The 24,086-nt window shown below is 37.6% G+C and overlaps 1 protein-coding gene across 1 annotated transcript in view; it reads left to right on the top strand.

Moving 5' to 3' along the window:
• The window catches only part of thsd7ba (thrombospondin, type I, domain containing 7Ba), a 160,985-nt gene that overhangs the window by 102,599 nt on the left and 34,300 nt on the right, over window positions 1-24,086 (top strand). The window contains exons 14-16 of the mRNA XM_039600333.1: window positions 2,082-2,273; window positions 13,831-14,097; window positions 14,610-14,788. Coding sequence (XP_039456267.1) covers window positions 2,082-2,273; window positions 13,831-14,097; window positions 14,610-14,788 — 638 coding nt within the window. The remainder of the gene's footprint in view (window positions 1-2,081; window positions 2,274-13,830; window positions 14,098-14,609; window positions 14,789-24,086) is intronic.

The raw sequence follows: 24,086 nt of genomic DNA, 5'->3' as shown, positions 1-24,086 counted from the left end.
AAGCTCCAATTTTACTGTCTCAGACCCCGGTCTTATTTTGTCAGAATTGTAATTATGATCTTAACGTGTCTGTCAGCAAATCATAAACAGTTCTGCAAAGGAGTTATTGAAAGCATCTTTAACCCATTTTATTTTAGCACAGTGTGATATTCCTAGGTTTGTGTTTATTTTTATTTGGGCATGCTAACGTGCTAACTTGGCCTTTACCCAAAGAAATGGAAACTATTATTTTTGGTGAGCCATTAACCTGCCTGCAGGTTAGGATTTGGCATTTTCGGTGAAAAGTAGGAATGGGAATTGATAAGATTTTCACGATTCCGATTCCATTTTCGATTCTGTTTAACAATTCGATTCTTTATCGATCCTCCTATCAATCCTTATTTTTAAAAAAGGAGAACACACAGGTCGATTAGCTTAGAACTTTCTTTTATATCTTGTCTTTGAACAAGATATAAATTTAGGAGTAACATGGCCTTACAAACCCAACAGTGAGATCTTAAGAGATCTACAGCCTACGGCTCTTCGATGGGGTATCACGGGGTCCCCAGAAAAAAAAAATTGTAAATGTAAAATATTAATAAAATAAATATTCTTCTGTAGCAATAACAAAGTATAACATAAATTATTCTGTAGCAATTACACAAGAATATCCAGTAATGTCCCTGCCTACAATTAAACACATTCACTTACCAAAAATCGGGGGAATCTACTGTGGCAAATGGGTGCAAGCCTTTTACCACAAACTTAGTCACTGCTCAGTGACATTCGTCTATCCTGGCCTGAAAGGAGACGCTACCGGTAGACTGCAGCGAGAACTGCCAGCATCTGAGCCAGCCAGACTCTATCTGTCTGTCTCATCATGGTCACCTAAATGCAGCGCACAGTAATGGCAGGTTTTGTAATAAGGCAAATCGCGCTAACATAATATGCAATGTTAGTTGATTATTTACCTGCGTATTAACGTGTGAGGACGTGCAAACATTACCGCTGCTGATGGGTTGAGATTCACTGGTCCGGAGCAGAATTAAAAACACGACATTGATTTAAGGTTATCGCGTGTTTTGTGAGCAAATACTTTTGCATATTGGTAGTGTTTCCTCCCTTTGATGAAATATCTACTTTGCAAATATCGTTTGCAAAAGTAGCAAACCGTTCCAATTAATTGAAACAGTGGGAACCGATTCCCAACAAGAACCAGTTTTTGATTCCCATCCCCTGTGAAAAGTACTTGATTTATTACTATGTAATCCTGATATGCTAAAGCACTGCTAATATTAAACCTGTTAAACATCAAAATGTTAACGTTACTGTTAATTGAGCATGTTGAAACATGTTTGTTTAAAGTAAAATACAGTCTCACACTACAGCTTTTAAAAACTCATTCTGATCTAACTCTTATATTGATTGTTCCTTTTGCTCTTGACCTTTGATGATGCTTGTTGTTGCATTTTCTGAAAAAGACACCCCTTACATCTTCCATTTATTTGTATTCATTTATGTATGTCTAAAGGAAAGTAACCGGCTAGACTGTGAAATGTTTCTTCTATTCAACTGAGCGCTAGACCCACTATCAGTAAAAGGAAAAACACACATCTGCTTTTGTTACGCAGCTAATGTAATTATTCATGGCACACCCTGGCACATATTGTAGCTTCATTGCTGAATTGTAATGTCTCTATCCCTGTTTGATCAGACTCCAATAATTTCATTTTAAAACATGTAGATCATTCTGTCAAAGCTATTAACCTTTCATGTTAAGCTTTTATTATGAATGTCCTGTTTTTATACAATAAATCATGGTTATCTAAAGAAGTCTGATAATAGTGTTGAGCTTGAAGGTTGAATTACCATTTCACTTGATGCTAACATGAAAGCTGCACCAGAATATTCTAACTATGGCTGCACTGTGGAAACATTTTCTTTCAGTCCAAGCAACCTCACATAAAACTGTGAACCTTTTCTCAGGCATAGTAGGAATTTTTGAAGACTATTTTACAGTAGCGTGACTGAATTTCGGCTTGATGAAGAATGGCTTGTCATTTGTGCAATGTATAACTGAAATGGCATTCTTGTAATTGCAGGAGTCAGTTGTGTTGGGCAGAGTGGAGAGTCTGCCAATATGACAGAGTGCCTGCAATGGGCTGGTCCCTTGCCCCCTCAGATCAGAGAGTGTCGGGTGGCTTGCAAGGATGACTGCACTCTAACTGCATGGTCCAAGTTCTCTGAATGTGCTGGATGTGGCAGCTCTCGAATACGAAAGCGCTCACTTGCAGGTAAAAACTCGTTATTCACGGATTGTGAGACACACGCAATTTCAAGGCAACTGTTTCATCTTTGCTGCTGGAACAATTGGATTGTGTTCTCAGGTCAAGCATTCTCACATTGTTGTTTTATATTTTTATTGATATGGCTGGTAGTCAATTTGGAAATAAATAAAAGCAGAGAGGATAAAAGCTTTTGTAATGTCTGAGCTTGTGGCAGTTTTCTTAAGTCAGAATATACCAGTTCAGACCTAATGCGTATTAGTGAAAGATAAAAAACTTTTATTGTTTCACTTTTACATTAAATTACAATATTAATGAACATTTTTCATGTCCTTCTGCATTTCAAACTAATGAGGCTTGTTTATTTATTCATATTTTATCACTGTAGATGGTGAAAAAAAATTTGTAAAATTTGAGTAGAACACTGCCAACTTTTGACCAACTTCTGCACCTTTTTATAATTTTTTAAACTAATTGTTAATTACAAAGTTATAGTTTAAAAGAGTAGAACAACTTTGAAATCTGAAAAAACTTTTAAAAAGTGAACAATGGCAAGATCTCAGCTTGTGTGGCAAATTTTCTGCCTTTATTATAAGCATGAATGATGTCCTGAAGTCTTTATTTGCTACAGGTGTGTTGTTTGTGGTCAAAATCTCATTACAACATTGACAGCAATCAAAATATATGTAGCTTGCCAGTGTACAACCACACACACACAATATTGCCCAAAACATTCACTCATCCATTCAAATTCAGGTGTCCCAATCACTTCCATGGCCACAGGTGTATAAAATCCAAGCATCTAGGCACACAGACTGCTTCACCCTAAAGTTGTGAGAGAATGGGTCACTCTCAGGAGCTCAGTGAATTCCAGCGTGGTACCATGACAGGATGCCACCTGTGGCATTACTGTTATTATAACAAAACGGAAGTGAATGGGAATGACAGCAACTCAGTTATGAAGTGATACACCAAGTAAAATCACAGACTGGGGTTAAGAGATACTGATGTGCACAGAGGTCGCAAACGTTCTGCACAATGAGTCACTACAGACCTCCAAACTTCATGTGGCCATCATGTTGCCTCAAGAACAGTGTGTAAAAAGCTTCATGTAATGACTTTCCATGGCAGAGTAGCTGCATCCAAGCCTTACATCACCAAACACAATGCAAAGTGTCAGATAGTGTAAAGCACGCCGACATTGGACTATAGAGCAGTAGACATGTGTTCTCTGGAGTGACGAATGCTTCTCCATCTGGCAATCTGATGGATGAGTCTGAGCTTCGTGGTTGCCAGGAGAATGGTACTTGTCTGACTTTATTGTGCCAGTAGCAAAGTTTGGTGGAGGGGGGATTATGGTATGGGGTCGTTGGCCTGACCTTTTAGTTCCAGTGAAAGGAACTATTAATGCTTCAGCATATCAAGACATTTTGGACAATTTTATGCTCCCAACTTTATGTGAACAGTCTGGGGATGACCTATTCTTGTTCCAACATTGCTGTGCGCCAGTGCACAAAGCAAGGTCGGTAAAGACATGGATGAATGAGTTTGGTGTGGAAGAATCTGACTGGCCTGCACAGAATCCTGACTTCAACACCTTTGAGATGTGTTAAAGGCCCCAAGAGACTGTCACCCAGGCTTTCTCGTCTAACATCAGGGCTCACAAATGCACTTCTGGAAGGATGGTCAAAAATTCCCATAAACACACTCCTAAACCTTGTGGAAAGCCTTCCGAAAAGAGTTGTTATAGCTGCAAAGGGTGGGCCGACATCAAATTAAACCCTATGGATTAATTTGATGTCATTTGTGTGAAGGCAGACTAGTGAGTACTATTACTCAGTGACATCAATATTTACAAAACAAATATAGCATTTTAAATGTATTTATGAAGAAATGTTCAATACTGTAAAAACTCAAATGTGTTTTTCCAGCACTTTGTTACAGCATGACTTCAAACAGTTCCTGTAGTTTTATGTCACGTCTAAATTTGATCCCTCACAGCTTGTAGTCTCTTATTTTAGTGCAGATGGCAAAATCTGAATTACATGCTGCAGTTTCAGACCAGGCAGGATACTATTTGTCTACATTAATATTTTATCTGTTGCTGGAGGGGTTGCAGTAAACATGTCCTGTCTCCTTCTATATTGCTCTTATAATCCACCACATGAAATCAAGCTTAGCTCATGGGGAAGTGTGTTAGCATATTTGTCTGTTCATAGCAGTCATAACATGTGAATATTTCAATTCATTTGTGTCTTTATCACTTTTTTTATCACCAAATTTATCTGGACATTTGATTGGAAATGACCCTACTTTCTTTACCAAGTGTAAGGATAAGGAAGTTTGTAAACTAGATTGGTCAGTCGTCCAATAGTCAAGGTGTCCCTATGCCTATAGGTACCAGGGCAGAAGAATTTCAATGATTTTCAGTTGGTGAGTCTGTCTGTTTGTGTGTCTCATCAAGGCAAAATCTGATCTTTGAGACATCTGCTCTAGTGGGAACTATTAGAAAGGCAGCTTTGAAAGAACTGGCAGAATTTTATATGTCTGTTTGTCTGGATGATAGTGAAATAATTTTCTCAGAATGATTGCAGCATTTGAAGATATTTGACAAGATACAGGTGGATAAATGACATTAAAATCAAGGTCAAATTTGGTAATGAGTACTAAGCAACCAGTGCTTTCAGTGTTCTGAGTGTTCTCTGTTCCCGTCTAGTCAATTAATTTTCCAATTTTTAATGTATTTTTACCCACCATATAAAGTACCTTTATCTGGTGAAGCATATACCAGCCTCATATACCAATGGCAACCACTATACTTGTCTGTAAACTGAACAGAGGGATTGCACATGTACAGCTCTGCACAAAGACTCAGTGAGTGGCAGGAGAGAGGGGGAAACTGGAAAATGTATTTTATGTACTTTAAGCTTGGTCAAGACACTTCACCTACTGGTGACGGCCAGAGGGGCCGATGGTGCGATATGGCAGCCTCGCCTCTGTCAGTCTGTCCCAGGGCATGCAATCCATTATTATTTAAACCAACTGTTAACTGTATATTTCTGTACATTTAAGTATTATTATTCATATTGCCACATTCATTGACCTTGTTTATAGGTAATTTCATTGTTTAATCACATTAAAATGTTCCTAATTTAATGTTTACAAGCACTTGAAAAAGGCAAAATCCCATGTAAAATTAGGGCAACAAACTGTATTGTCATTACTGAAAATAACCGTATTTTCATGAGAAAGTTATTTTCTGTTATTTTATGGTATTACTTTGGTGCCCCAGCTGCCGGAATATAACTGTTTTTCTAGGACTCTCCAAAAGTTGAATCTGTTCATCTGGACGTAGCGTTTTGTGGGAGAAACGTTTCGTCACTCATCCAAGTGACTTCTTCAGTCTCAGCTGACTGCAGGTTTCCCCAAACCTTATAAACAGGACATTTGCATAATGACTGAAACCAGCCCACTGAAGGAACAATGGGCTGTGAGGTCAGTTCCTTAATCATAATTATGCAAATTCCCATGACCATTGATCAACAATCACTGACCAAAACCCACTGATCAAAGAAGTCACTTGGATGAGTGACGAAACGTTTCTCCCACAAAACGCTACGTCCAGATGAACAGATTCAACTTTTGGAGATTTACTTTCCTGGATGATTGATGATTGAGAATGCATCAAGATGTTTTTCTAGGATTTTTTTTTAACAGTGTAGATCACCGTAAACTGTATTTAGTGGACTTAAGTGGACAAATATCATCAAATAACTAAAAGTCGTAACATGCACCTTATCTTTATCCCTACATTTCTTTCTAGGTTTGCTTTTACAAGGTTTTAATATTGCATATTATTAAAAGTAAACTAATAAAATGCATTAGCTACCTTAACAACTGCAACATTTGTATTTAAACAAACAAACAAACATAGACAATCATGTTTGAGCGGCTTCAACTTAGGCCTGCCAGGACACTAGGCTTGTAATACACTGATGGAGATCCAAGTGACAAAAGGCAATGTAAAAACTAACCTCTAATCATTACAGGTTAAACAGAGTGGAAAACTTGCAAAAACAAATATACACTCAATAGCCACTTTATTACTTTCTAATGTAAATATGCATTTAGGTACATATACATTGTCAAGACAACCTGCTAAAGTTTAAACATCACATTGGGGAATAAAGGTTATTGATGTGGCATAGTTGTTGTTGCCACACGGGATAGTCTGAATATTTCAAAAACTGATAATCTACTGGCATTTTACCACACAACCATCTCTGGATTGCAAAAAAGGAGATCATATCCAGTGAGTGGCAGATCGGAGGAGAATGGCTTTGGACTGACAGAAAGACAACAGTAAGCAAAAAATCATCCTTTAATGCACAACCTTCAAGCCTTGAAGGTGATGGGCTATAGCAACAGAAGACCACACCAGGTCCCATTCCTGTCAGCTGCAATCGTAAAACAAGACTACAATTTCCTGTTATACTGTAGCTGACAAGTTTGGAAGTAGAAGATTGGAAGCATGTTGCCTGGTCTGAGTTCTGCTGCAACATTTTCATGGGCAGCATCATGAAAACATGGGTCCATTCTGGCTTGTATAAGCAGATCCGGCTGGTGGTGTAATAGTGTAAAGGTCTGGGGTATATTTTCCCAGCACCCTTTGGGCCTCAGGTACCAACTGAGCATCATTTAAACACCACAGCCGACCTAAGTATTGTTGCTGACCATGTCCATCCCTTTAAGACCACTGTGTATCCATCTACTGATGCCTCCTCTGTAAGGATAACACTCCTTGTCACAAAGCTCAAATCATCTCAAAGTGAATTCTTGAACATGGGAGTGAGTTTCCTGTACACTGGCCTCCACATTCTCCAGATATCGATCTGATAGAGCATGTTTGGGATGTAATGGAATGGGAGATTCCCATCAGGGATGTGCAGCTGACAAATCTGAAGCAACTGTGTGACACTGTCATTATGGACCAAAATCTCTGAGTAACGTCTCCAGCACCTCGTTGAATCTGTGCCACATAGAACTAAGGTAGGTGTGAAGTCACAATGGGAGATCTACCCAGTAGTAACAAGATCTACCTATGAATAAAGCGGCTGATGGGTATAATTCTCTATTTAGAATAAAAGCTCTTTGTAAATCTTGCATGTTTGCAGTGTTCTGATACATTATTTTTCATATTTTAGTTCTTACCATTCCACTTATGTTCACAAAAAGGCTGTGCTTGAAAGGAGAAAGGCATAAAACGAACAGCCATACCCAGTGTTTACTGTTCTGTCAGCTTCTGAACACTTACCCTGCCCTCTGTCCTATATACTAAAGGACACAAACATGTTGTTTTAAGCAGCAGATTTAATTTGTTACACCTCTGACTTTATATATCACATGCTTCAAAAATAGCAATCCATTTCAATTAGATGGGAGTGTATATGACACTCCACATTAGGGCAGCATCGGCTCAGTTGTTAGCACTGTTACTTCAAACAGCCTGAAACTGTCCATAGGGAGGCTGATGCCTCTCTGTGAGGAATTTGCATGTTCACCCAGTATAGGCTTCTTGCAGGTGCTCTAATTCCCAGACGTCTAAACACATGCTGATTAGGCACACTATAGATATTTACATTTAAATTCATAGATGTGAATGTCTGTTTCTATCACTATGATGGTATACGTTCCACCAGTATACTGCATACTGAACACCACCATCATCTTTTGCTGAGTGTTTTTGGGACATCTCACATTATCATTTTACTCATTTCCATTTGGCAGCCTGGTTGTGAATAGATGTGCATCAGATGTGTTTAGTGTTTATCGTTAGCAGCGTTGGAGAATGGATTATTACCGCGTGCTGTTGAAAACATTCTGACCAGATCATCTTTAACTCATGTGTCTATGAATAAATAACACCTTAATAGTAAATGCTGAAGGTCTGTTTCACACATCAGTAAAATACTGAAAAATTGAACCCGTTATAAAAAATAACTCTAGGGAATGATAATATTCTAGTTTTATAAATATACTAATGTCTTAATAATATAAATGTTAATAAGGAAAATAATTATTGTTATGCTGCTGTAAAATGAATCAGTATCTTGTCAGAATTTAACTTGGGTGAAAAAAATCTTTTAGAAACTCATCCTTTTTTTCAGCACTTTCCTTTCAAGTGCTCAGCAGTAGCTGGTGCTATATTTTCCAGGAGAATGTTGAGTGTTGAATGAGTATTCAAACATTACCTTCTGTGAATTATTTCCCCCACTTATCAGAGAGCAGTGTTTTTGTGTGTGTATCCTGAAGAGCTTAACTGCATTTCAATGATTTAGCTGGCATTGTTAGTGTGAATTTCACAACCGCTCTGACTCTGAGCTTTCTAAGTAGCTCCTGTGTATAATTTTAGACAGGCGTTTATTGAAATATGCTTGCTCTGATGGTCAATGGCTATCTAGAAGCTGATTTCATTTCATAATTTTTCTCTTGTATTTTTTTCTTTTTTGTAGGTTTTTATGATTTTAATGTTCAAGATCTTTTTTTTTTACTCATCCTGAAGTGGTTTCATTGCAAAGCTGACCTGACTTTTTATGCTTAATGGATAAAATATTTGATTGCTAAGTGATGGGTTTGAAAAGTCTTTAAAAATCCACTTAAACTGCCAAGAAGTGTATTGGTAAAATGTTTTAATGAAGTGGGCTGGAATTCAAAAGGACAGAATTTGTAGGATTTATTACACACTCTGTGATAACATAACAAAAGTTTTAATATTACACCGCTAGAAAGCCAGACAACAAACTGAACAGTCAGACTTTTTCATTCATGACAACTGTTATTCAGCCACTGTAGGACTGATAACATGAATAATGAACTTTGGGTGATGCAGCTTGAGGAATTTAATATTATATGTAAGAATATAAAGTCTATCAGTCAAGCTATATAGCAGCTTTAGCACATATTAAATTTTTTATTTTAAAAACATTGTAATGCACTGTTATTGTATTGTACAAAGACTTTATTCCTTAGGTTTGCTTTGAAAAAACTAAAATGTCAAAATCAATGTGAAAAAATATAATATATTCTCAGTGTTTATGGTGACATTTAAAAAACAAACGTACGTAAGTCATGAATCAATTCAACCTTTTCAAATATGCATAAACCAATCAGTAAATATTAAGGAAATACTCTATCTCACAAGCCAAATTCATGTATTTTTTAAAGACAGGTGCAGATGGAATAGGGGGGGCATGGCTCAGCATCAACAATGGAACAGCCATCATTTTTTAACAGTTGGGTGTCAGAACATACAAAGGTATGCATTCACATCCAAATGCTTGGCAGAGTTGTTTGATAATGCTGCCAAATATTATGGGTTTAAAGAAGCATCACCTTGTGACACATTATATATGGAAGATTTAGAAGAAAAATCTCTATACAAAATGCATAATATTAAAACAAGCTAGATATCGCACTCTTTGTATTGCCTGCAGATATTTAACTAGTAATTTGCCTGCAAAGTCAAGTTGCCAGTGAAGTGATATTGCACTGGCACTTTTCAATCAACCACCAGCAGTGGTGTAGATTGAACAGATTGTTGGTGAATTGCACTGTGACGGCAGTGGGTTCACACTCGATAAGGAATGTTTGCAATCAAATCATGTTACGAAACAGATGGACTGCTCACTGACTGGGCACACGGGGAGCTAAAGACACCCAGGATCCACAAAATAAACAGAGGTGCACAAGCATAGCAGGATTAGTACAACCGCAGTGCAACTCTTTTACCAGGTTGTGAGTGTTTGTGTGAGCTCTCCATTTGGCTCGGGTCAAGGAGTTCTGTTAGAGTGCTTTCATTTTACAGTGCACGAGGTGTTTACTTTAATTGTAACAATAACGTACCAATTTGCTTATTCTTGGGGGAATGCAATTCATTAAAGTGTTGAATGGTTCTATTCATGTGGGACTAACAGGATTTATTTTAACCAAACAACAAGAAAATAACCACCTCAAAAGCAATACTGCATAAACCTACAAATAATATAATGCCATCTGTTCTTTGTACAGCAAGTTACATTGAATTTTCCTCCTTTTAAAGCAAGACTTTTAAATTAGGTTTCTTTTTTCCATGACTCTGAATTGAATGAGTGAAAGAAAATGGATGTATAAATGTATAAAGAAAAAAAACTCATCATGTTAATCACTAAAAAGTCTCTTGATAATTTATGGGGAATCATCTTTGCTTGGAGGTGCTGTTACAATACATTTCTGTGTGTAACAAACAGCAGCACATAAGGTAAGCATGTCACACTACACCAGGAAACTGAGGTAATCTCAGTACACTTTGTAGATTATTAGACTTTAGTGGCTATTAGAAAAAAAAGTAGAGAGGGTCTCTGCTTTCTGAATCCACACTTAGAGACAGCTCTTCAGGGCAGGCTCTAATTTTAAAAACTAGCAGTCTCAAGTAAATTTGCACTTTGACAGAGATTTATTCTCTTCAGATAGTCTTTAAGGTACAGTGGAGCCTGGTCATCTTTATATATAACCAGAATGGTTTTGGGCCAATGTCTCTGTATCTCTGCAAGTCTATGAGGCTTTACTGTAAAGCATTAAAATCACCTGGAAAGGAAAGCAGTGATAGACATTACACACCTTAGCAACATGTCTTCAGATATCATCATACTGTCACAGCACACCCATTGTTTTGCTAAATATACTGTCAATGTTGCTATAGCAATGTATCTGTTTCTACACAATACAAACACTCAGTTGTTTGAGTGGCAGCCAATTTGTTCTTTTATCAGTTTGTTCCTTTATTCTGTATTTCTGTGGAGCACTTTATAATGCTAGTTTCATGCTATACAGAAATCATTATTGTTATTATTGTTATTATTATTTTAACGTGGAGGTAAACATGATTGCAATATAGTGTTTTTTCAATTTCAGCATAGTCAATTTAACAGTGCATTTAAGCTGACAGAAGGGATTCATATTTGCAGATCTGATGTATTATTAAACACAGTTTGGAGATTCTCTGGTAAAAACAGCAACGCCTAAACATATTAATTTTACACACAGTATACCCAAAACCTAAGAGACACACAAAATGATATTAATATTAATGTAATAAGCAACACACAAAACAATGTCAGGGACTCATTATGATCTAAATTGCATTTTTATTTTCATTTTGAATGGCAGGAAGATGAAATATTAAGATATGTAACAGTTTTGTCTTCCATTTGCTTGAATTGTCCCTTTTTAGTCTTTGAACTGCATGGGTGGGTGGGGGTGGCGGGGGGCAGTGGGCTTGTCAAATTAAATTTTTGTCTAGTACTGACAAGTACATGAAGAGGTGATAACAGAGGGGACTGTTTAATCTATTTCTTTATTTTAACTGATGCATCACTGAAAGCAGGATATTTATAGGTGTTATGTTATCATATGACACAGCAGACAATCTATCATAAGGTAGACTTCTGAGGGGCTGGGAAGCTTGGCAGGTTGTATCTGTTGCTTGTCCAGATATTGAAAGTGGCACTTCCAGCCACTGTATTACTGCTGTTGTTATAAATAACATTAAATAACAAAAAATAACTGTGAAAATACTCGTGCTCAATCCACTGTATATCGCTTAACCCATGTACTAATACCCAGTGATAAAGATGGATGATAGTGTAAAATGTTTTCAGTTAAATCATCTTTCATTTCTTAGACTCATTTTGGTGCCACAATCTCTATTAAAAGAAGCCGTACTAGAACTTGGCAACCCATAAGATGCACTGTGTTCTGTGGATTGTAAGTAAGCATGCTGTAAAAAAGGAAAAAAATAAATACATAAATTGTTGGAGTACAATTAAAAAAAGCTTGCCAAAAGGCAAATTTATAAAAATGATTATGTGATATAAAACAAGAAGAGACAGGCTGAAGGAAGGTAGGCATTCCAAACACAATTACAGCACTTAATCGCAATGTAACAGCTGAGCAGAACATTACAGATTAATGATATAACAATGTGTCTGTGCAGCTTTGTCCGCCCATTTCTCCACTATTGTCAACCCTTTGAATCAAAGACTCTGCACTTTTGATCATTAATAATAAACAGCAACCACTAAGTGCTGGTGAGAAATCATGGTTGTAAAAGAATGAGAGGGAATAAATGCCCATTACCAGAACACATTCAAGAGATTTTTAAATGACAGATCTTTCTGTGTTCCCTGCTCGGTGGGAGAACACTGCAATGCTGCAGCACTTTTTATCCTTCCTGCTCCTCACGGTAGCACACAGTGCACGAATGTGCTATATTCAACTATGGTGCATTTACATACAAATGAGCTGCAACAGGTTATAAATATAGAAATTATGTTTTAGCTGAATGGAACACTAATCTTATTTGTATTGTCCATTTTAATATTGTCTAAGTAGTATGGTAAAGCAATTCTAGTCAAGTCTAACCTTCGCTGTAGCTGTAGTGTCATAACACAGACACTAAGCATGCACCATTTCCCCAAGGGGGTTTAAAATAAATGGAGAAATTAAGCAATAATACATTTGCAAACAGCACCAATTATCCAATGAGGTTTTTTGGGCATCACACGACAAAAGGAACAAATAAGTGTTTTTCATTGGTTATGATTTTATTTATGTTTTTGGTTTTTGGGGTTTTTTTTTACTGTCTCGGTTCATTTGCTGTGTTTCTTCTAAAGGAACACAACAAACATAGACCAGAATCGCAAAAGATGACCTACTGAGTAAATTGGTTTACATCCAGCCTCGCAGCAGTTTGTGGTATGTAATGGGAAAAGCCTGCCATTTGACTGCAGTATTTTGTGGTGGAATCACACATAAGGGGGGAAAAAATGTAGTATTATACAAATACATTTCAATAAATACTACATAATAGCGTTTGATAACTATACAATAAAACACAGCTACTGTCACTCCATGTTAACGCCTTATGCTCTATTATTGTATGATGGCAGATTTAACAGTTGGTTACATTGCTTTAGTACATCTTTAGAGAATATACTGTATTTCTGCAGATAACTGTGATTTGGTCTTAAATGTGAGTGAGAATAATGAAACTTTAAGCCAGCTTCTAAAGCAATTCACTGCCTTGTGGAGTCAGCAGTGAAAGGGAGGCAATGATTCCCACAAGAACTGAAACAGTGATCTTATTAGCTAAGGCTCCAATACAAGTCTGTTAAGACTAGAGATGCTGGATTTAAGACAGCAAGCGGACTTGCAATGTGCCTGTAAGTGGCCTCACAGTTATAATAGTGCAAATTAACAATTCACGCTCAGCTAATAGCTGCACTGGTTATTTAGTTTTCTCATCTGCTGACTTTGTAAATTTATTAACATAAATACATTCTGTTTCCATTTAATGAACACTTTTTAATTACTGTAACTGCTGTTTATGTTAAACAATACACCTAATTATACATTCATCTCTCAAGACTCTTTTCTGAAATGGAAAAAAGCTGTCCTCGTGCCCTATTACAAAACATGTTCTGCCCATCCAGTTCAGTAATTTTGTATTTTTTGTCCATCTTCTGCTTAGGTCGTAGCAAAAAAAAGGAAACCTGCTTGAATAAGGAGTTGTACCCGTTGGAGGAGACAGAGACATGTCCTTGCGATGAGTTTTTGTCCCAGCCCTATGGGAACTGGTCTGCTTGCATACTCCCTGATCCTTCGGTCTTGGGATCATCACAGGGCTGGATGAGCCATCGAGAGGTGAAGGAGTGTGGCCAAGGTCTGCGCTACAGGGCTGTTGCCTGCATTAACCAGCAGGAAAACCTGGTTAGCCCTGCACTCTGTACAGAGTCAGGTAGGACTAATTGAGATATGCCTACAAATTACACATTTTAGCTAAAAATAATGATTATCTTTCATAAACATACAACATAGTATTAGATACATACAACATAGATTATATCTCTAATTTATTTCACTATATATAGTAAATTGATGATGAAATTTGATGAGAGTATGAGCAATTTAACTTTTAATGTCAAAGAAAAGTGTCAGTGACTAAAACAGAACTATAAGTCTTTGTGGTCGTTTCCTTGTGTCGTGAAGCCTTGCTGTGTAAGTCTAGCTAAAAACCAAAAGCAGAGAACAACATTTTTTTAACACACTGTAAAAAGCTGATACAGCATAGGAATTAAATGCTCATTAGTCAGTTTATTAGCCCTTGGTCTCACGGTGGGTAAGTCCAGGGTCTGGGGTAAAACTCGCCAGTAACATGACTGTCTGACATAATTAATGTGATCTGCACTGCAGCTGCAGACCAAGTCTGAATTATCCCTGCCTATTCTGTCTGCCAATTTTCAATTCCAGGCTACATTGTGGAGGTTTGCCACATCCCTTGCCCCATAGACTGCAAGCTCAGTGACTGGTCAGCTTGGTCCCCTTGCAGTGCATCCTGTGGCAGCGGGTTAAAGATCAGGTCTAAGTGGCTGAGAGAGAAAGCTTTCAATGGAGGACGACCATGTCCCAAACTGGATTTAAAGAACCAGGTAAGGCTAGCACCAGTGCATTCATATGTAGTATATAGAATCCAATACAAGAGGAAAAAGCAAATATTGAAAGGTAACTGTTTGTTATGAATCTGTCCTCAAAGTGGAATTTGTAGTCACTTTTGACACTTGTTGCTTGATCTTTATTAATATTTATTAATAACAGTTATGGACATTCAACTATTACAATAAAATTTACACAAGGAGACACAGTAAAACCACACACAAATTAGCTCATCAGCTCTTTTGCTGCTTATTTAAGTTCCTTTTTCTCAGACTTGGTCATTTTCAAGGATAATACAGTTTTCAATTCAGCTTTATTTATGTAGGTCCAAGTCATAACAACAGTAATCTCAATGCACTTTATAAGGTAAAAACACTACAATAATAGAGAAAAACCCCAACAATCAAATGACCCCCTTTGAGCAAGCACATGGCAACAGTGGGAAGGAAAACCTCTTTTTTTAACAGGAAGAAGCTTCTGACACAACTAGTCTCAGGGAGGGGCAGCCATCTACGTCAGCGGTCCCCAACCTTTTTTGCGCCACGGACCAGTTTATGCCCGACAATATTTTCACGGACCGGCAATAAGGTGTCGCGGATAAATACAACAAAATAAAACTAGTGCCGGTACCGAAAAAAACAAGATTTATTCATAACACACGTGAAAAGACCCAGGAAAACCGAGTTAACGATAAGAACGATAACAAAATAACGCTGAAAACCGATAAAAACCCTGAAAACCATACATTTCACACCTGAGCCTCAACTCTTGCGGCCCGGTACCAAACAACTCACGGACCGGTACCGGTCCGAGGCCCGGGGGTTGGGGACCGCTGATCTACGTGACTGGTTGGAGGTGATGGGAAGAAGACAGGAGAAAAGACACACTGTGGAAGAGAACCAGAGATTAATAATAACAAATAATGGAAGTCACGTGTACTTCTGCAGTACATGTAACACAGAATTATGCAGAAACAAAATATATGGAAACAAATACTGGCTTGGTGCTAATAGTGTTCTCCTTGCTGTACGCAGGCACACACTATCTTACACAGGAAACATTTGCACGATGCATGCTGCACTTTCCATGTGAGTGTTTGACACATCTCATTTAGGCTTTTAGGATACCTTTGATGAATTCTGCTCACATTTCAATGACAAGGTTTATTACCCTTTAGGCAGAGGGACTCTGGGGTGATCAGTTCATTGTCTGGTGTTTTGAGTCACCAAATCAATGGCCTTGCAAGACATGCCCTTTCCTTGACATAAAAATGGAAGAAAATTAAGTAACAAAAAAAGAGAGAGAATAGAGTGGAGGGAAGTGGACAGATGGGAGCTTTTGATATTCCATAGTCAGGTTTTTTTGCACAGCCCTGAATATTTTGTGACAGCACATCTCTCGTGGGGTCACGGTTTAAAGAGGGGAAGTGTTTTATGAATGCTGCCTCTATGCTTGAATGGGCTTGAAAGGACACTTTAGTTTGTAGAGGTCAGTATGGAGATGAGGCATGGCTGTGTGAAAAATATTCTAATGTGTTCTAGTGGAGATTTGTGTACAGATGGTTAAGTGCCCACTAACAAGGTCTATATGGCCCCTGTTGTAATGCCCTGTAATAACCCTCAACACTTAAATTGGAGCTCACTGTTGCCCATGTCCTCATGGATTTATCCAGACTGTGGAGTGGGGCTCATTGTTAACATTGCTAAATTGGCCATTTAAAGTGAAGTACATCTGTCCAAAGTGTGGGTGGAGAGATACTCTAACCTTTGTGCTAGTTCTGTAGGCATAGAACTGCGAGGGTGTTTCCTCCTGTTATGTCAAATGATGAAACTTCTAAATGGTCTCAACAAGATGTCAAAGAAAGATTTATCCTCTGGTTTATCCTTGCTTTGTCCTAAAGTAACTATCCTCCATTGCTCTCTATTTTTACATTTGTGAAAATTTAGTTAATGTCTGTTAGGAGTATTTCACAACAACAAATATTCTCAATCCTAATTGGTCTCTCTTCTTTCACAAATACTTGCTCTCCTGTCGCTGACTCTGAACTGTGAATTGCTGTAGCCAAAGTCTAGTCTCACACCTACCAGCAGATGTTTCCCCTTGAGCCCCAGCCAGAAGTGATTGGCTCGACAGTTATAAAATTTACAGCATGCCACAAATCATCTTCTTGTCACATGGTTGAGTGAGCGCAAAAGATAGGGGGAGAGATAGAGATAGGAAGAGCCAGAGCGAGAAGGAAAACGAAAGCGAGAGAGAGAGAGCCACCATGGAAATAATGAGCAATAATGGCTACAATGTCAAAAAGGCAGTGCAGGAGCTGCTCTGTAAAGTAAACTCAAAAGTGTGCTGTTAATGAGCAAGTCCATATGTATGTATATATTTTCTTTTTTTTTTTTTGGACTGATAAATGAATGACCATGAACAAGTTAATCATGATGAATAATGCATGCATCACTCTCACTGAAAACAGTCCCCATGCTGTTGTGTACAAGTGGGAAATGAGTAAGTAAAGAATCAACTTCATGTTGAAGAATATTAAAAACTCTGTACTCTTGTTTGCACTTTGATAAACGCCACCCCTAAACAGCAGTTGTTCAGTCACAGCTAGCCAATGTTTTTGATCTTATCCATGCATGGTTGTAGCTATAACACTGACTGTATATAAATCATAGCAAAACTTTGTTTAGATTAATTAGAGATAGACCAAAATGGAAACATAAGCATGGGCACATATCTTATCTTTCTATCATTAGTATGTACCTAACATCCAAGGTCAAGGTGAGTATTTTTTCAGTTACAGGTTACTAAAAAAAGCGAGTATAACCGTGTAAAACTCATTAACCGAAATAATGCAAGTTAGTCCTCATCCAGCACAATGGGACACATTCCATCTCCCAAATCGACCCACCCATCCCAAAGTGAACTGTGGTGGGTCATTTGCTGGGACAGTCCCAGTGGATAAGACCAAGGCCACCTGTCAGCTAGCAGCTATCAACAGGATATTGAGTCTACAATTCACCACTGATAAGAAGATCTTCTAAAAGAAAACTGGAAAGATCTTGACTGGTCTAATGAGTCTTAATTTTTGCTGCAACATTTGGATGGTAAAACATGGATCCACCTTGCCTTGTATCAGCGAATCAACGGTTCAGACTGCTGCCGGTGGTGTAATGATGTGGGGGATATTTTCTTGACAAACCGTAAGCTATGGATCATGTCATTGTGTTCACTGTATTCAATTGACCTCCAGAGTCACCAGATGTCAATCCAATAGAGCACCTCTGGGATGTGGTGGGATAGGAGAATCACATCATGAATGTGCAACCGGCAAATCTGCAGCAACTGCATGATGCTGTCAATATCTGCCAAAATTTAACTACCTTGGCAAATCTATGCCAAAAGGCCTCCAATCATGTATGCTGTCATGAAGTACATATCTAAAATCTTTTGTTAACATTATTGTTTTAAACCATAGCCAACCTTAATTTTTGATAACAGTTATCATGAACCGCTGTTTTAGAAATGACCACAAACAAGTAAAAATTTGTCTTTACATAGTCAACATAGTTTGTGTAACTTTTAGCCATGCAAAATATGGTATTATATATATATATATATATATATATATGTGTATATATATATATATATATATATATATATATATGTATGTGTGTGTGTGTGTGTGTGTGTGTGTATATATATATATATATATATATATATATATATATATATATATATATATATATATATATATATATATATATATATATATATATATATATATGTATATGTGTGTGTGTGTGTGTGTGTGTGTGTGTGTGTGTATATGTATATGTGTGTGTGTGTGTGTGTGTGTGTGTGTATATGTATATGTGTGTGTGTGTGTGTGTGTGTGTGTGTATATGTGTGTGTGTGTGTGTGTGTGTGTGTGTGTGTGTGTATATATGTATTTAAAAATGGCTTCCCAAAACAGTTTTTTATTTTTGTTGTTTTTAGTAATAGACTGAAATATTTTGAGTTGTCTTTCTCCTTGAAATACACTGTGTGTATGCCACTTCTCTCAGAGAATGTGAAGTTATAAATACAAAACTGACAGTATGTTTTTTTAAAACATTGCATCAGGAAACACGTGACTGCTGTCAAGGGTGCCTGGCCATAGACTGAAGTGAAGGCACCACTGGCAATACATGGCTGTCTCTCTCATTTTCTCAAAATAAGTTCCATCTTGAAGCCTCGACATATTGTCAGTTACGAAAATAAACAAAAGGGAGAGCTTTAAATTAGGAGAGATTTTAAAGTTGCATACATATGATGTTTATTGGTTTATTTTCATTACAGTTAGTATGGGTTCCCCAGCATGATAACTGTCTCATATATACCCTTGTGTTTTAATTGTGGAGTACAGGTGTGGTACAGTGTACAGAGTACAGTGGTGTGAAAAAGTGTTTGCCCCCTTCCTGATTTCTTATTTCTTTGTATGTTTGTCACAATTAAATATTTCAGATTTTCAAACAAATTTAAATATTAGACAAAGATAAAACAGGTAAACACAAAATGCAGTTTCTACATGGTGTTTATTATTAAGGGGAAAGAAAATCCTGACCTACATGGCCCTATGTGAATATGTGATCGTCTCCACGTTGTTAAATCATGAATTAATGGTGATTGACCACATTTTTACAAAGCTGACATCAGTTTCACCGCCACACCAAGGACTGATTACTTAGACCTGCTGAATCAAGAAGTCATTTAAGTAGAAGCTAGAAGCAGGTTTAAAAATCTCAAAAAGCAACACAACATGCTACGATCCAAAGAAACCGCTAAGAAACAGAGTCACTGACACTATCAGTCTGGAAAGGGTTAAAAAAGCCATTTCTAAGGGATTGGGACTCCAATGAACAATGGTGAGAACCATTATACACACATGGAGAAACCTGGAAAAGTGATGAACTTTCCCAGGAGTGGCCAGCCTACTAAAATTACTCCAAAAGCGCATCAATGACTCATTTAGAAGAACCCAGAACAACATCTAAAGAACTGCAGACCTCACTTGTCTCAGTTAGGGTCAGTGTTCATGACTCCAACATAAGAAAGAGAGTGGGCAAAAATGGCCTGCATGGCAGAGTTTCAAGACCAAAACCACTGCTGAGCAAAAGGAACATAAAGAAAACATCTTGATGATCCCCAAGACTTTTGGGAAAATACTCTGTGGACTGATGAAGCAAAAGCTGAAGGTGCGTGCCCCATTACGTCTGGTGTATGAGTAACACAGCATTTCAGAAAAGGAACATCATACCAACAGTAAAATATGGTGGTGGTAGTGTGATGGTCTGGGGCTGTTTTGCTGCCTCAGAATCTGGAAGACTTGCTGTGGTAAATGGAAACGTGAATTCTGCTTTCTACCCAAACAACCTGAAGGAGAATGTCCGGCCATCTGCCCGTGACCTCAAGCTGAAGGGCACGTGGGTTCTGCAGCAGGACCAAAACACAACAGTGAGTCTATCTCTGAATGGCTTAGAAGAAACATAATGGAGACTTTGGAGTGACCTAAGCTGAATCCGATCGAGAATCTTCCAATATGGCTGAATTACAACAATTCTGCAAAGATGAGTGGAACAAATTGTTCCACAGTGCTGTAAATGACTCATTGAGAGTTATTGCAAATGCTTGCTGCTGCTAAGGGTAGCCCAACCAGTTATTAGGTTTAGGGAGCAATACCTTTTTTGGCCATTAATATGCAAACTGTCATGACCATTGATCAACAACCACTGATCAAAGCTCATTGATCAGTGACAATTGATCAATGGCCATGAGTACCATTCCAAACATTTGGGGAATGGCTGCAATCACAGCATTGTAAGATGGCAAAAGTTGAAAGAGTGGCCCCTGGCCTCTAGGTGTAAATAGACTGGGGGCTTAGCAATTTGAAACAACAACATTGCAGATGTGGAAGCAGAGCAGCTGCTGATGAAAGTATCAGCCTGTCTCAGCAATGCAGTTTCTGTGGGTGTGATCAGTTCTACTAGCGGGATTTTTCTCTGTGTCACAGCAACCCTTTTGCAAGGCTGTTTTTCTCTGCTTGGGTGAGTTGTCTGTCAGACAAATCTTTTACCCGCTTGTCCACATCCTCAGTGCGGCATCCTTCTCTCTTCTGGCCGCTTAGAATTTCCGTATTTTGCTGGTGTTTCCAATGCACAACAAGTAGGTCAACTTCCTTTGTTGCCCAGTCTTAGACTTTTCATGCTGCGCTAGACGAGCCTTCTTAGTGAAGTCAAACACCTTTTGAAACATTGTAAGTCTCTTTCAGATCTGCTCCTCTTTTGATTTTAGCACATCGATGGTAAAAAAAATGTTGTCTCACCCGTTCATTGAGCAGCTGACTCTGTGCCTTCTGGAGGAAGGCACCACTGAAGATCTTGTCAGTGATGCTAGTTTCAGTCATTGTACAAAAGAACTGTTTACAAGGTTGGGGAAACCTGCATTCAACTGAGACTGAAGAATTCACTTGGATGAGTGACGAAACGTTTCTCTCACTGAAAGCCAGATGAACAGAATCAACTTTTGGGGATCTTTTTCTAATATTTTAATTAGTTTGGTGATCTGAAACATTTAGGTGTGACAAACATACAAAAAAAGTAAGAAATCAGGAAGGGGGCAAACACTTTTTCACACCATTGTATATCCCAGATTTTTAAACATAATTATAAATTCACCCAAAAACCTTTCTAATGAAATGATGAACCCCTTCTCATTGATGTAAGAGTACCACTATTTGTAGCATACTGCTAAACACAAGATGCCCTGAGAGATAGCCACTGAGAGCGCACAGATGTCAAAGCTGAGCTCCAGGGGAAACACAAATTGGCTCTATAATTACTAGAGATATCTGAATTTCATCAAAACTCCAAGTGTTTACCACCAAATGCTGAGATATCAAGTACTATATTCACTTTCCATATAACACAAAAAATGTCAGTCACATAGGTGTGTCTTATTTCTGTTAAGGCCTTGGGGTCTACACTGTATGCGCTATGTGTGCTAAGCGGGTTGTCTGTGGATGAATTTTTTGGTGAACAATAAGCAAGATGCAAAATTAATCAAATTGTCTTCCCTGCTGTGCACCTTGTGGACTTTGAAACAAAACAACAAAAATCCTCATGCTGTGAAATATGTTACATTAAATTAGAAAATTGAACAGTTTCACTGACTTGATTGTTGATTTCTGCATTTTTTCCATTTCTCAAAGGAAGATGCTGCATCTATCCAGTCTATAAGAATGAATAATTATATTTAATTTATAAGTTTTTACAAACAGTGTTGTTTTTGTAGTGAATTGGAAACATTTTAATAGTGGCCAGCGGTTCGATCTTTGGCTTATTCTGTCACCAGACTGCACCGATGCATCAATCTGTGCTGGTGACTGTGTCTATTAGAGAGAAAGCCTTGTATGTATGCAGTAGGTGCTGTATGAATGTCAGTGTGAAGGATAGGGGGATACGGCTTGTTGCGTGCATCAAACATCACAGTTGTTTAAAAGTCCCAAAAGAAATTCCCTAATTATTATAAAAATATGCCACTTTTTTAAAAGTTAAGACAGAATTCTAATTTACATTTGAATACACACAAGTATATGTATATGTAAATTATATGTAGATGTAAATGATTAAGATTTTACCCACCATATCCTATACACAATACAACAGTCAACAGTTATTTCCCAGACTCTGTTTTGTTTTGACAGAGAGTCAAAAGAAGGTATGTTGTGCTTTCTTGGCCATTGCTTGATCTCTTGGCTCCATTCAAACGGGTGTTTATGTATTTGTCAGTAAGCTACGGGGCTGCTGATCCTACTGGGTAACAGTGTCTTGCTTTAGAGAGAAGAAAATGAAAATGGTGAGACATGGTTTTAAATAGGCCTTAATTTACTGACAATTAGTTTTTTATCTCAACCACACATTTACTGATGAGAAATGTCATGGTGTCTGCTGGTATTGCTGCCAAGCTAAGCTCTAATGGTGCTGCTGTTGATGATACCCAAGCTCACTCTATTTTTCAGTAACACATGTAAATGTTTGATGCTTTTGGTTAAAAGAGGATTAAATTTCTACTAGTCTTGTCAGCACTTGTTTTTGATATTTATCTAGTCTTTCCTCATGGCTTAGCTTTTGTTGATAAAGCTTTAATATATTTGGTGTAATTGGCTTCAAGTGTTTTAGTTTATCAGATTTTCTCTACAGATCTTAAATCCATATTTTGGAAGGATAATTAACTCCGTTCACTTAGTAAATGATTAAAAGATGTGTGTGTTGTTCATGCATTATACAATTAGACCTAAACCAAGGTCCTGTTAAAGTTGTCAGGATTAGCTAATCACACTTCATGAACATGTGACTGTTATTAATGTCTCTGTGCCAAAACTGAAGTTATAAACAAGTTTAAAAAATAATTGAGTCTGCATATGTTTGCTGGGAAATTGGAGTTCTGGGAGTTTAGTCTACCTTAGAGCCTGTATTGTGTGCTGTTCTCCAACCAGCCAGAGTAAATAAAATGCTCTTCTACCTACGCATCGAATCTAACATTCTTACCAACACATATTGTCTGCTGAAGCTAGCTAAATATATTGATAAGGTGTCCTGTTTCTTTGCTTTTAGAAACTGTTGGGTTGTTTAGGCTGTGGGGTTTGGGTTTTTTTGTTGTTGCTTTTTTTGAGTCGTTACCCATTTACATTGTAAAGAACCTTCATTTCATTGAATCTGAATGAATAGCCTTGTATACATAAGAATTCATTCTGCTACTTCTATATGCAGTCACATTATCAAGACACACATGCTCATACTATAACACTGTCTCCACTATGTTTGACAGATGATGGAATATATTTCAGCTCATAAGGTGTTCCTTCCCTTCTGCAAACATTCCTATTCCCATCATTCTGGTACAAGTTTATCTTGGTTTTATCTGTCCAAAGAGTTTTCAAAGATATTTTTGTTTTTCCAGGACTTTTCAATGTTTTCTGGGGTTGCAGAAAATTTCTAAAAAAGCCTGGCTTCCTATTCTTTAGTGTAACCAGTGGTCTGCATTTTGCCATCTCTACATTGTAGACTTTTATAATAATATACCTATTTCCTCTGGAGTGTTCTTAAGTTATAAACAAGACTTGGAAACGATACATTTTAGCATTCCATGTTTTCTGGGGTCCTTTTGATGTCATTAAGCTAGCTAGTGCATTCCCTGTTTTAAAGAATGCACCAGATTATCGATTTGCCCACACCTAAACCTGGTCATTTTAGTTCA

Source organism: Oreochromis aureus, linkage group 16, assembly GCF_013358895.1.
Source record: "Oreochromis aureus strain Israel breed Guangdong linkage group 16, ZZ_aureus, whole genome shotgun sequence".
NCBI lineage: Eukaryota > Metazoa > Chordata > Actinopteri > Cichliformes > Cichlidae > Oreochromis > Oreochromis aureus.
Note: the sequence above shows the minus strand (reverse complement) of the source record. Positions and strands in the feature narration are given on the sequence as shown.